This window comes from Xyrauchen texanus, chromosome 50 (genome assembly GCF_025860055.1).
Source record: "Xyrauchen texanus isolate HMW12.3.18 chromosome 50, RBS_HiC_50CHRs, whole genome shotgun sequence".
NCBI classification, from domain to species: domain Eukaryota; kingdom Metazoa; phylum Chordata; class Actinopteri; order Cypriniformes; family Catostomidae; genus Xyrauchen; species Xyrauchen texanus.
In genome coordinates, this window is record NC_068325.1 from 135,031 (window position 1) to 149,428 (window position 14,398).

The window sequence follows — 14,398 nt, forward strand, 5'->3', positions numbered from 1 at the left end:
CAGAAAGCTGAGGGCTTTGACTGAGTGAACTTGCGATCTGGATAGCGAAGTTTTTCTGCTTTGGCCAGAAAATTTAGGTTGAAAACTTTCTGCTACAGTGGACACCTGAGAGCATGTAACATCATCTCTGACTATTTTCAATTGTTTCTGAGACATCTCATATTGCTGAGGGATTTCAATGGCTTTGGCTAGCGTTAATTCCTCTCCTTTGTCTAACAGTCTCTCTTGCACTCGTTTTTCACGCACGCCGCGATAATCGCGTCAACCAACATGTCGTCAGGGTCGGGATATGCACAATCCATTAACAGTAGTCGTAAATCTTTAACGAAATGGTCGAAGCTCTCACTTACGCCTTGTTTCCTCTGCTTGAAACGATGGCGTAGCTATCCTCTTGTTCTTCCTTGGTCTGATGTACTTCTCAAACTTTTCTAGCACTTTCTCGGATCCTCTTTCTCACCTTCAGCCCAGGTGAGCGTTTTGTAAATTTCTCTGCCTTGTCCGCCTATCCATGTACCCAGCCAGCCGGCTTGCTGCTTTGCAGTTAGTTCTGATAGTGGTCCATCAAAAACAAACGTAACGTGGCTCCGAAAACGGTCAAATTCCTGATATAAATCCGCAGCCTCCCAGTCAATCTTCGGGTGTTCAAACTGTGGGGTAGCCATGCTCCACTTCTGACACCATGTAAGATACTGGAGACAATAAACACAACCAGTGTGACTGCACAATAACTGTTTTACTGAAGAACACGGAACTTCCTCGTTGCTGGTGTTTACACACAAGGCACTGGCCCAGCCAACGTAACAGCGCGCTCTAGCGGCAACACAATACATTACAAGGCCAATGTTAACTGTTAACTAGCATGAAATGGCTAGAAAATGTTGTACATCTAGGCTACATAGCAATTTATTTGGTGACTGTTTGCAGGCAAACCTGCCTATGAAATGTTGGAGTGTGATCCTGACTGGGCCCCTTCTCTGTACCTCGGCCATACTGAGGTCAAAGCTACGAACACAGACCGGTTCAAGCGGTTTAGGAGAAGAGCGATGAGGTCACAACAACAGCATCGCCAGGCACTGACTACACTGGTCCTGAGGCTGAGTTGGAAGCTCACATGAATCAACCCCCATCGCCAGGCACTGACCACACTGGTCCTGAGGCTGAGTTGGAAGCTCACATGAATCAACCCCCATCGCCAGGCACTGACCACACTGGTCCTGAGGCTGAGTTGGATAATGCAGCACCTTTATACCCAGGTAAATAGTAAAATAATACAATATATGTTGCCCCCTGTGTGTATCTAATCTGGATTACTTTGGATTAAAGGTTGTGATATGACACAATTTATTTTTATTGTTACTGTCAGACAGCACTACACCTGCAACTGAGATGGAAGGTCCCGTGAATCCACCCCCATCGCCGGGCACTGATATTAAAGAAAGTGTTGCCCTTGTGGGTGCTACACTGAAAATACCTGCCTTCACCAGGGGCCACAGACCAGGAAGTTAGCTCATGTCAGGATCCACGTGGAGCGAGTGATCGGGTGTATGCGCTCTAAGTTTAACATATTAAATGACACAATACGTCTGGGATTTGGGGTGCCTTGAGAGGTGGAGGATAAGACTTAGCTGGATATAATTTTGGTTTGGGAGTGCTGTGCTTTGACCAATATGTGTCCAAGTATTGTTGTGAAGCCGTCGTGTTAGAATTATACACCATGCTCACATCTAATATGTAAATATGTTTTTTTTTTTTTCAAAAGATTTTGTAATGTCACTTCTCACATGTAATGATTTTTAGCCATCTCTGTAAGTAAAATACACAAAGACTGAATGAAATTCTGCCTCCTTTGTCTGTATTAAGGAAGAATTGTGCAAAATCAGTGTTATTTGGTTGCAAACACAATTACATAACTTAAATAGTAGTAACAGCCAACTTAATTTCAGTTTCTTTACATATGTAACATGTAAATACATTTAGATGAATACATTTACATTATAAATAGACCATAGAAAAGATAACTGGAAATGTATGAGGTAGGTTGTGGGTGATAAGTCACAGACATGTGCATGTATGCACTAACACTTAATATCATGTAGTCGTGTTTATATATATATATATATATATATATACACGACTACATGATATTAAGTGTTAGTGCATACATGCACATGTCTGTGGGTATATATATGGGTGCTGGAAGTTGGGCAACAGGTTGATGTCCCCTGACCAGTCACTATGCTTGTAAGGATCCAGTCCTTTGATTCCCTTTATTTTCTCGTCATACCTCGTCTTTGCATTAGGATTTAGTTTTAGGTGGTATGGTCCGACAATGTTTTCTTTAGACCGCTGCATTTTGTAGGATTATATTCTGTTTTTCACGCTAATTTTTTATTATTTTCATGCCAGAACAGCCTGCTATGCGATGCCAGCCCATGTAAACGAGCCAAACATACCCATAATCCTTTGCGTTCTGATGACGTTGCCGCCCATTTGGTCACATGTCTTAGCAATCTCTATTGATAGATCGCATTGCATTTCCTTTGATTGTGCAAGCACATGTAGGGGCAGGGTTTATTTACTTCAGATTGACAAGAAAATTGATCCCATTATTGAGCCAGAACATTTATTAAATAATACTTTCGTTAAAAACTTTATATATAAATTCTATATAAAGCTCTCAAAATACATAAAAAGTTATTTATATTCAAAGAGATCTCTTCTGAACAATAGATAAAAGACTAGCTTTGTAATTAATGATAAACTGAAGTCTTGGGTAAACATTCCCCCTGACCTTTAAACAGTCCTGATTCAAGTGGCTGTGCTTTAAAAAGGATTATTCTGACCTAAAAATGTCCAAAGAGTTTCATATTTACTGCAGAGGCATCATCCCCATTCAGTTTTTTGAGCCAAGTGGAATTTGAATGGATTTGCTTGGTTTGGTAGTGACTATACTGAATATACAGAATAAACAAGGATATCATTTTAGCCACAGGTTTCTTTTCTACTTCACTCTGAGTATAAAGGGAAGCATTATAAAGAGACTGCTTGGCACTTATTTTTGGCTGAATTCACACACACTCAACATCCGCCCACGGCATCTTCATCCACCTACATTTCAGATCTGTATATTGAATGTGATGGAATGTGATAGAGAAAAAAAACATTTTTTCTAATATTTTCTGCCAAATGGAATAAAAAGAGACTTTTCAAAGTGAATTCGAGTGAACAGAACCAGAATGTTTACAAAGTTAGGAAAAAAAACAATAAAAAATTATGTTTATCATAAGATTATAAACATATACAATATTATTGGAGCTTTTTTTATTTTTGGAGTTCTCTGAAAAAGAGAAAGAAATTTGCAATTAGTCCACAGTGTGTGTGAATGGTGAGCTTTTAAATTTGAGTGTGAAAAATAGCAGGCGGCAGCCCAAAAATGCACCAGAGATTAACACTTAACCCTAACCTGACACTGGTTCCCCCTAAAAAATTAAATAAAATGCATTATTGTATCAGTTAACCTTATACAATAAACACAAATGTGACACAATCACAAATGTATGACAAATTGGATCTCATAGCCATACATGTTGGGTCACGATGTAACCTATTTTAATAAATGTGCAATTATTTCCTTAGTAAAAGTAACTGAAATTACTAAAAGCATATGTGCTCTGTTTAGTGCACTCTTTCATGCTGTTGCGCTGGCGTTTTGCTTCAACAGGACCACCAGCGATATTAACATCAGAAAACACAATAGAGCTGAGAGCAATATGAATATGCACAGAGAGCAGAACTTAAAAAAACATGTCAAAATCAAGTAACTTTAACCGGTAAGTGAGATGCTGGCTTCCATATAATGTTATCAGAATAATTTTGGACCGTTGTCAATTCAGGGTTACCCGACATGACGCCAAATATAAAAACCAAGTGATCGACAGAATGTCCCATCACAGCTACTTAGGACAAAAGAAAAGTTAAATTTTATTGTGTGTTATTTGCTGCCTGTAGCTACCATCAGCCCCATATCTCCTTTTGATTGAGGATTCCGGTTCAAACAAAAAAGGCTTGGCATAGAAATGCATCTATTTTTCGACTACAAACTCTTCAGACATGTTTTATAAGTTCTGTTCTCTGGTTTGTGTGCAGCTATGTTGTGTTTTCTGTTGTTAATATCACTGGTGGTCCTGTTGAAGTGAAACAAAATTAGTTTTCGTTTAAACGCCCCACCTTGCAACTACCGTTGCTTTTGTGCAAGGAGCTCCAAAGCTTGCGTGCAGACTCATGAACATGCACAGGACCATCAACAGTCGGTCAAGAGTTTTGCTTAATAATACGTTAGACTTCAGTTTGTTTCTCACCAAACCTTATTGTATTACATCAGAACTTGAGTTGTATACCATAATATATTAGACTTCTAAATTATACTTTTGTGTCCTTTTGAAGATCGAAGAGGTGGTCACCATAAACTGCCATTATTTTTCACAATTTCTCCCTTTGTGTTAAGAAAAAGAAAGAAAGTCATATGGGGTTAAAACAACACAGGGGTGACACTATCCCTTTAATAAACACTGTAAAGAGGTACTGAGGATCAGAGATGCAAATTAGCATGTGCTATAATCTCTATGTACAATGCATCTTTTTCTTTTCTTTTTTTTTTTCTGTCTTAAATTGGGGCATAATTGTTTGGTGTGCAAGAAACTACAATTTCTTAATAATGGATATAAATAATTTTCACACATTAAATATTGAAATGGGTTATGTTTATTTCACTATTTGTTTAGATGGTCATAATTTTAAATATGCATGAATTCGTATTTTTATAATGGATTTTCACAGTTTGATATTGAAAGTGTGGATCAGGGACAAGGCTAAAGCAGTAATATTTGTACATTAAAGGCATTTGAAAAGTACCATAAATAAATGAAAAAGGCCTGGTTAAATGTTTCCAAGACCTTCATACAACAAAAATAAATAATTCTGTTAGTTTGAAATAAAATCAACCACTGGGACATGAAAGTGCCCAAAGTTATTTTTTTATGATATTTTAGAATGCATGTACTGTATTGTACTAGTAACAAGAACCATTATTCCACGTTTAACCACTGGATGGCAATGAGCAGCCGCACTTCGTGTGCACTCACTGAACCGCTATTAAAGGCTTGACCACTGTAAAGCCTGTCAGGAAATTCTTATTTACTTAAAGCAGGTCTAATATATTTTTGTAAAAAAAATTATATTAAACATAAAAGTAATAGTTTAATAATATTGGTTTTATTTTTGTTTTCATTTTGTTAGCAGCGTTTGTATTATTCTCAATGACATGTCATATTTTCAGGCATTATGTTCGGCTTTTCCCGCAGAAGTGTTCATTGTCAGATGTGTGCGTTCGCTGCTTGATGTTAGCAGTTGAGCTCGAGCTCTGCACACTGTTTCGTTGAGACAAAAATACGTTTATTATCGTTATTGTTTGGATATTTACGATAATAAATATAGTGCTGGAGGAGATCCGTTGACGGTTAAACACAGACTCAATCATGATCACTTCAGCCGGTGAGTGAATGTGAATGAATGAGGGATGCTGGGTTTGATTTAGCTGAGTCACACAGCTAAAGGCTAACCCAGCTCTTGAGTTTAAAGTTCTTTTCTACACAGTAAACTTGTACTTTTTAATATCTATATGCTTAGTTTAAATATATTTACATTTATTATTATCATGTATGTTACTTTTGTAATTAAGCCAGGAATTAGTGTAATTTCTCATGGCATTGACTTTTACCATGTAGGATTGATGGTTTGTTTACATCACCAACTGCAAGAAATTCTGCTTTTTGAAAAGTTGATCTCTCATGATGTGTGTTTTAATCGCTTTATCGAATATATAGACCCTTCTAAAAAGCCTTCGAAGAATTTGTGATGAGACAACATTAGCAACATAACATACATACATACAGCTAGTGAGATGATATATAAAAAGATAAAAGCTAGATAATGCAATGCAATGTAAATGGTAGAGTTGAGTCTGGCCTTTCTTGAACAGTATGTTCTGATGGTGTGTTTGTTGATTTTAGCTGGTATCATTTCCCTCCTTGATGAAGACGAGCCGCAGCTCAAGGTACAGCTTTTCAACTCTGTTATGATTTACATGAATATCTACTTTTATATTTTTAAGTTACTAACCACCTTCACTTTCTTTTAAAGGAGTTTGCTCTACACAAACTGAACTCCATCGTCAATGACTTCTGGGCTGAGATTTCAGAGTCGGTAGATAAAATGTAAGTACCTTATTATGCTTCATTGTGAAATTTCCACCTGAATGGTTTAGCCTTTTATGATGCTAATAACTTTTTAGTGCTTGGTATATAAAGTGTACATGTTTTTCTTATTATTCTAATAAAGTGTTTTTCTGTCAGTGAGGTGCTGTATGAGGATGAAACGTTTCGTAGCAGAGAGTTTGCTGCACTGGTGGCCTCTAAAGTATTTTACCACCTCGGAGCATTTGAGGAGTCTTTAAACTATGCGCTTGGGGCTGGAGATCTCTTCAACGTCAACGATGATTCAGAATATGTGGAGACAATTATTGGTTAGTGGTAGTCTAACTCTGAATTTATTAAATTTTGCGATTTGATATATATATATATATATATACAGAGTATTTGTAGAAATTTGTCAACTGGTAGAGATTTTGCTCAAATTTACAGTGTAGTACATCTGTTGGACAATTAAAAATTAAAAATAACTGACACCAAGCAGAATCCTATAGCTTTCTCTACTATAGACTATATTTGGAGCAATTTTGTTTTTGATGCTTTTTTACATGGTTATAACTATATTGTCATAGTGATTTAATTTATACAGTGAAACCCAAATATCACATGTTGTCCATTTGCCACTCAGCCAAGTGTATTGATCATTACACGAAGCTCAGTGTGGAGAACGCCGAGCTGCCGGAGGATGAAGAGAAAAAGAGCATTGATCCTCGTTTGGAGGGAATTGTGAACAAGATGTTCCAACGCTGCCTGGGAGATCACAAGTACAAACAAGCCATCGGCATCGCACTGGAGACCAGACGGCTGGACATCTTTGAAAAAACCATTCTGGAATCAGTACGTTGCTATTATTATATAGTTTAACTTCAGAAAGTTTCCAGAAAGGGCATTTTGTGTTTTTCCAAAGTTGGAGTGCCAATAACTCCAGAATTATTAAAGATATGTGTTTCTGAAGTTAAAGGTATGAAGCTAGTTTTTCTTGTCCAAAAAAAATGCTGTAAAGTATAAGTCATTTTGAAACTAGAAATGTACCTTTTATCACATAAAAACAATGAAGCCAAAATCTCGATTATTGCAAGTCCAAACATTAAGAATAAGTGACACATATGGCTCTTCAGTTAGAGAAATATTTATACACTCATGAGCCAAAACATTATGACCAGTCACATGTGAAGCAAATAAGTTGAACATTTCTGAACAAGGCCACTTGTCAAGGGGCAACGAAGGCCATCCCGTCTGGTCAGAAGGTTTACTGTGGCACAACTTACAGAAAATGTTAATGATGGTTATGGTAGGAATGACGCAGTACATCACACCCTGCTAGGTATGGGGCTGCGTAGCCGCAGACCGGTCAGAATGTCTATGATGACCACTGTCCAATGGACACGCAAGCGTCTAAACTGGACCTTGGAGCAGTGGAAGAAATTTGCCTGGTCCGATGAGTCCTGTTTTCTTTTACATAATGTAGACGTCATATGCCGTTTACTTGGGGAAGTAATGGCACAGGATGCACTGTGGCAAGACAAGCCAGTGTGAAGCTCTGGGCAATGTTTTACTGGGAAATCCTTGGTCCGGACATTCATGTGGATGTCGATTTGACACATGCCAACTACCTAAACATTATTGCACACCAGGTACACCCCTTCATGTAAATAGTAATCCTTGATTACTGTTACATGCAAAAAATGCCCTGCTACACGCAAAAAATGTTCAGGAATGGTTTGAGGAACATGAAGTGTTCAAGGTGTTGTCCTGGCCTCCAAATTCCCCAGATCTCAATCCAATTGAGCATCTGTGGGATGTGCTGGACCAACAAGTCAGATCCACAGTGGCTCCACCTTGCAATTTACAGGACTTGAAGGATCTGCTGTTAATATCTTGGTGCCAGGTACCACAAGATACCTTCATGTGTCTTGTAGAGTCCATGCCTCAGTGGGTCGGCGCTGTTTTGGCGGTGCACAGAGTACCAACAGCATATTAGGCAGGTGGTCATAATGTTTTGGCTCATCTGTCTATCTAGTTTTTGGATATCACAAATGTACACCTGTAACTCTCTGAAATGAATAATTTAGTGGTTCAAGCACCAATAATGCTGAAACAATACTATATTTGTACTGATTTGTACTCTAAACTTAAAAATATTTGTACTTTTCCTTCCTTGAAAGTTCCTGGGAGTCCGAGACTGGAAAACTATCAAAGTATAAAAAAACAATTCACACAATAAAAAAAGTTTCTAAAATTTGGTTGATTTGACATGGAATAACCAAACGCCAGGGTTTCTTGCTCAAAAACACTGTCACATTGTCATGTTTTCCATGATATTGACCCCTTTACCTTTTGTTTTTCCACAGAAGGACATTAGTGGTTTGTTAGCCTACAGCCTGAAGATCTGCATGTCCCTCATGCAGAACAAGAAGTTCCGTAATGAAGTTCTCAGAGTTCTTGTCAAGCTCTACATGAACCTGGAAAAGCCTGACTTTATCAACGTTTGCCAGGTTACCTGTCCAGCTTTATCTGTCTATGCTTTATTATTCTGCCTTATTTTTGGAAATTCCTCTGTAATGTCTCTTTTTAAAAAAACCATTGTGTAGTGTCTGATTTTCCTGGATGACCCTCAAGCGGTGAGTGATATTCTGGAGAAGTTGGTGAAGGAGGATAACCTTCTGATGGCCTATCAGATCTGTTTTGACCTGTATGAGAGCGCCAGTCAGCAGTTTCTCTCGTCAGTCATTCAGAACCTTAGGACTGTTGGCACGCCCATCCCAGCTGTACCCGGCTCTACCAACACCGGCACTGTGCCCACACAAGAGAAAGACAGGTGAGAGACACACAGCATGTTTTTAGTGCTATGTTGAATTTGTTTATGTCTGATGAACCACATCTGTGCACAGTATTTTATTAAAAGGGTAAATCTGACTTTAAATTCTGATTGGAGGAACCACTTTAAAGCTGTCGGAATATAGTCAATATAGTTTATAAACACCTCAATCAGCCCTATCAAACTATATTCTATTAATGTGCTTGCTTAGAAACTGTTAACATGTCTTGTGCCTGGGTTTTTTATTTTTTTAAATCAATCGAATACAATTTATTGATTAAATTAATTCATTAAATCTCACAAAGACTGTCAAGAATGTTCTGAATCAAGGGCAAATACATTCTTTATACCAAAATAAATGCTCTTGGTGAAGTAAATACGACAGAAATATTCAACTGGTTTAAAAAACTAAGTGAAGGAAGTTTTTGCACACCCTATTCATTCACAAAAACATTTGTTTTAAAATGTATCTTGGTAAGTAATCTTTCATTATCAAATAATGCTTTTTATTACTTTATATTGATGTATATTGTTGCATTTAAAGGAGACGTATTATGCCCCTTTTTACAAGATGTAATAGAAGTCTCCGGTGTCCCCAGAATGTGTCTGAAGTTTCAGCTCAAAATACTCCACGGATCATTTATTATACCATGTTGTAAATGCCTCTTTTTGGGTGGAATCAAGAACACGCTGATTTTGTGTGTCTCTCTATAAATGCAAATGAGCTGCTGCTCCCCGCCCCCTTTCCGGAGGAGGCCTGTGCCTTTACAGCTCCTGCTTTGGTTACTACAGCAGCAACAAATCAGAACGAATATGACTGACAGCGTAAATACCGGAGTTCAGCCATATATATACACTCACCTAAAGGATTATTAGGAACACCATACTAATACTGTGTTTGACCCCCTTTTGCCTTCAGAACTGCCTTAATTCTACGTAGCATTGATTTAACAAGGTGCTGAAAGCATTCTTTAGAAATGTTGGCCCATATTGATAGGATAGCATCTTGCAGTTGATGGAGATTTGTGGGATGCACATCCAGGGCACGAAGCTCCCGTTCCACCACATCCCAAAGATGCTCTATTGGGTTGAGATCTGGTGACTGTGGGGGCCATTTTAGTACAGTGAACTCATTGTCATGTTCAAGAAACCAAGACGAGTGGTACCCGGTGGGGTCTTCTGCTGTTGTAGCCCATACGCCTCAAGGTTGTGCGTGTTGTGGCTTCACAAATGCTTTGCTGCATACCTCGGTTGTAACGAGTGGTTATTTCAGTCAAAGTTGCTCTTCTATCAGCTTGAGTCAGTTGGCCCATTCTCCTCTGACCTCTAGCATCAACAAGGCATTTTCGCCCACAGGACTGCCACATACTGGATGTTTTTCCCTTTTCACACCATTCTTTGTAAACCCTAGAAATGGTTGTGCATGAAAATCCCAGTAACTGAGCAGATTGTGAAATACTCAGACCGGCCCGTCTGGCACCAACAACCATGCCACGCTCAAAATTGCTTAAATCACCTTTCTTTCCCATTCTGACATTCAGTTTGGAGTTCAGGAGATTGTCTTGACCAGGACCACACCCCTAAATGCATTGAAGCAACTGCATGTGATTGGTTGATTAGATAATTGCATTAATGAGAAATTGAACAGGTGTTCCTAATAATCCTTTAGGTGAGTGTGTATATATATATATGACATCACAAGAAACTGCCATTTTAACAGGGGTGTGTAGACTTTTTATATCCATTGTATGTATATCTGGTCTCCGTGAATACAAACGCGGTAACTTGAGCTGCATTAGCCATGGAATCAGTTAACAAGCACATTCAGAAAGGCGATTTGCAAACATTCACAAAATATAAAGTGCGATTACTTACATCTTCAGGATATTAAGCTGGAACACGAACAGTTGGTACTGATCCATGCTTGAGAATCACATTTTTAGAAAATCCTGCTTTATATTGACACTTATTCACAAAGCAGTCCGGTGTAAAATGATTTGCACAAACATACACACACTTTTGTATGTTTTGTTGCACATTTCCTTCAAAAACAAACCTTGTCCCCTGCGTCTTCAGTGGCTCTGATGCCACGAGTACATGAAGACTCTTCTGTTCACTTTACAGCCAACAACAGAACACTTATGACTAGAGGTCGACCGATATTGTTTTTTTTTTCAGGCCGATGCCGATCTTTTGAAATCCGGCTCGGCCGATTTATTTTGGCTGATATTTGGCCGATAGGTGCTTGTTTTTAACCTCTTCCCAATCCTGTAAAATTAGCCTAAAACGCCTAATCAAGGCATACCCAAAGTAAATTTAAAGCTGTTCTTGAACCGTTTGGAGTACATGCATGGTTTTGGTCACATTTGAAAGGGGACACTCTGAAGTTTTTTCCCCAGCAGTCAGTATTACTGTAAGTGCTACTGATTTTGAGTAATAGAAGTTTGTTTTTCCGCCTGAATTTTTTTTGCATACAGATGCCTGCAGATGACTATAACTTGTAGCTATTAGCTTGAGAACACAATGGGATCACAGCATGAAGCCTTACCTAGTCCAAGTTCAAATGTTATAACAATACCATAAAAAATCAATATTTTACACGTTTTTCTAAGGGTACACCCAGGCGTTTTACAAAAGTGCCTTTTGGATACTCCAAAAGGACCCTTTGGTAACCTAGGACAAAAAGGCTACTACTTTTGAACGCTTCAACGTACAGTCATAATTTTGGGCTCTAATGAAAGATGACACTTAGAGCTATCATATTCCATATCCAGATCAACTATTAGTTTTGCTGACACAGAGTAACTGATGCATAAACACATTAGAGTGCCTTTTCCCTTCTTGAAACTAAATGTTGTGCATATAAAAGAGTCAAAACTAGTGCTATGGTGGACAATTTGTTTATATAAAAAATACACAACAAACTATTTACATGAATTTTTACACAAAGTATTTACAAACCATTATAAAATTGTACATGTTTCTAGCAACATGCCAGTCATTGTAGCAGTCACATTTGGGTACAAAGCACAAAGGCACATCACAGGAAGAGTACTTCACTGGTGTCTTTGCATGACACTGCCTGCACTTCAGACGACCAGCGGTGCAAGATTTGGTGATGTGCAACGGCCTGTGATGTGCTCTTCGTGGAGCAGGAGATACGGGTCTGGCTGTGGAGTGAGACCCCAACTCTGCCAGCTCCTCAGCAAGGGTCTCTCTGAAAGCCCTCCTCTCTTGATGAGGTGCTGTCCTGCTGCTCCACTTTATGTGGCCCGCATCCGGCTCCCAATCGCTATCTGATTCGGTGAGAATAAATAAATGTAATTTACAAAGCTAGACACAACTTTTCCATCTTTTCTGTATTCTATATATATATATATATATATATATATATATATATATATATATATATTAGTTTTTCTTTTCGAGTGTGTAAATATGTATTATTGTATGTATATTTACTGTAAATACTGTATACTTTGCCAATGTACTATGGAACAAATAGATGGGCCTACACCTCCCCCCATGAATTCAGCATTGTAACAAATAGATGGGCCTACCCCTCCCCCACGTCCCCGCATTGTAACAATAGACTCTCAAACACAACATATATTCTTATTTTCAACTTATATTTATTGATTTATTTATATATTTATTTTACGTCCATTTTTATATATATATATATATATATATATATATATATATATATATAAATACATATTTACAGTAAATATACAAAACATCTATATAGCATGTCAATAGATCTGAAACAAACAATGAACTAAAACCTCACACACGCACAAACAAATACAAAAAACACGCACAAACGGTTCAAACACTCACTGACGAAACACACGATAAAGGGTAATTACAAAATGTGTATTCATTATTCAAACTAAAGCTTATTTATGCGGAATATACAGTAATATATGTTATAAAACACAAGAAAACACTTACTTGTCCAGAGCAATGTCTCATCTCTCCATAAACATTTCCTCTGCCTCCGAATTATCCGTATTGTTTTCAGAAATTTCATCTCCAAACTCTTAATTTAACCTTCTTATATCACATCCTGGGGTGAAAATCCTGTTTTTTGCGTCCGTTTCACCATATTTAAATTGCCAAATGTGTAAACAGTTCCAAAACAGCTCTCTAATACTTTTACGCACAGACGCACAAAACACTGGGTAATGGCAAGGCAATATTGCGCACACACATTACAGAACCATGCTCTAATCGTCCCACTAAAGCCGCATATCACTGTTTTCAGAATTTCATTGGCTATACGATGCGTCAGTCATTTCCACTCTTCGATGTAATTGGTTTGATCAGTAAACAAAGGAAAGTGGGTATGCCCTTACATTCGACACAGACTGTGGTTGGGTATTGAAGGCTTTGGACAGGACATGGAAGCTCCTATTGGGTCAAATGAGGTGTCAATCGAAAGGTCAGAGTGCGTGCTTCCGTTTTGATACCGGATATAGGAAATGTTTACATCTGAACTGAAGTTATTACCGATAATATGTGAAAGATTAGGTACTGCTGCCAGGTGCTTTGAAATGATGCAACAAGAGTCTGTGGATATTTATTGATGTAATAATGTGATTTGGACTAAACATTTTACTTGATTTGATCGTTTGGACATTTGACAATGAAACAACACCGTTTTTGTCGGGAAGTTATGGATCAGTGGAATACTATGATGCTTCATAGGTGAGTCTATTTTGTTATTGGTTGTTTATATGTTGGTGGTCTGACAAAGATATAGATTGTACCTGCTGTTGTGATTGTATCTTAAAATGGTTTATATCAATAGAAAATCAAGAAATGTAGCTTTCCAAAGATATGTGGCATGTGTACCAATGTACACACAGCAGTTTTGTTTATTGCATACTTTTATTTTGTACATTTAAGGGCCCGTCCGCGGGCTGTCTCAGTCCATAAAGTTAACCTCTTATTTGAACCTTTTATTTGAAAGATAAAATGTAATTCAAATAATTACTTAAGATAGACAATTTCTCAACAAATACATTTATTGAACACTTGACCAATCTGCACTTGTAGACTTAAATTAAAAATGTATAATATAAAAACATATTGTATAAATAATGTATAACAAATATATTAAATAAACAAAGCAGGTGTTACGAACTGCTCCGAGACACGAAGGTTGAGATCCAAATGCAGCTTTAATTAAGGGGCAATCCAGACACGTAATCCAATATTCAGAGCATCCAAGAGAAGCACAGGCATAACTAGGGATGGGTATCGTTAAGGTTTTAATGGTATTACTACTCTTACCGATACTGCTTAT

The 14,398-nt window shown here is 37.8% G+C and overlaps 1 protein-coding gene across 2 annotated transcripts in view; it reads left to right on the top strand.

Moving 5' to 3' along the window:
• The first annotated feature begins 5,370 nt into the window (after positions 1-5,370).
• psmd1 (proteasome 26S subunit, non-ATPase 1) overlaps positions 5,371-14,398 on the top strand; it is a 112,091-nt gene continuing 103,063 nt past the window's right edge. For both annotated transcript variants that reach the window (XM_052123642.1, XM_052123643.1), the window contains exons 1-7: positions 5,371-5,550; positions 6,069-6,112; positions 6,199-6,272; positions 6,411-6,580; positions 6,895-7,103; positions 8,618-8,761; positions 8,858-9,084. In XM_052123642.1, coding sequence (XP_051979602.1) covers positions 5,535-5,550; positions 6,069-6,112; positions 6,199-6,272; positions 6,411-6,580; positions 6,895-7,103; positions 8,618-8,761; positions 8,858-9,084 — 884 coding nt within the window. In that variant the 5' untranslated portion in view covers positions 5,371-5,534. The remainder of the gene's footprint in view (positions 5,551-6,068; positions 6,113-6,198; positions 6,273-6,410; positions 6,581-6,894; positions 7,104-8,617; positions 8,762-8,857; positions 9,085-14,398) is intronic.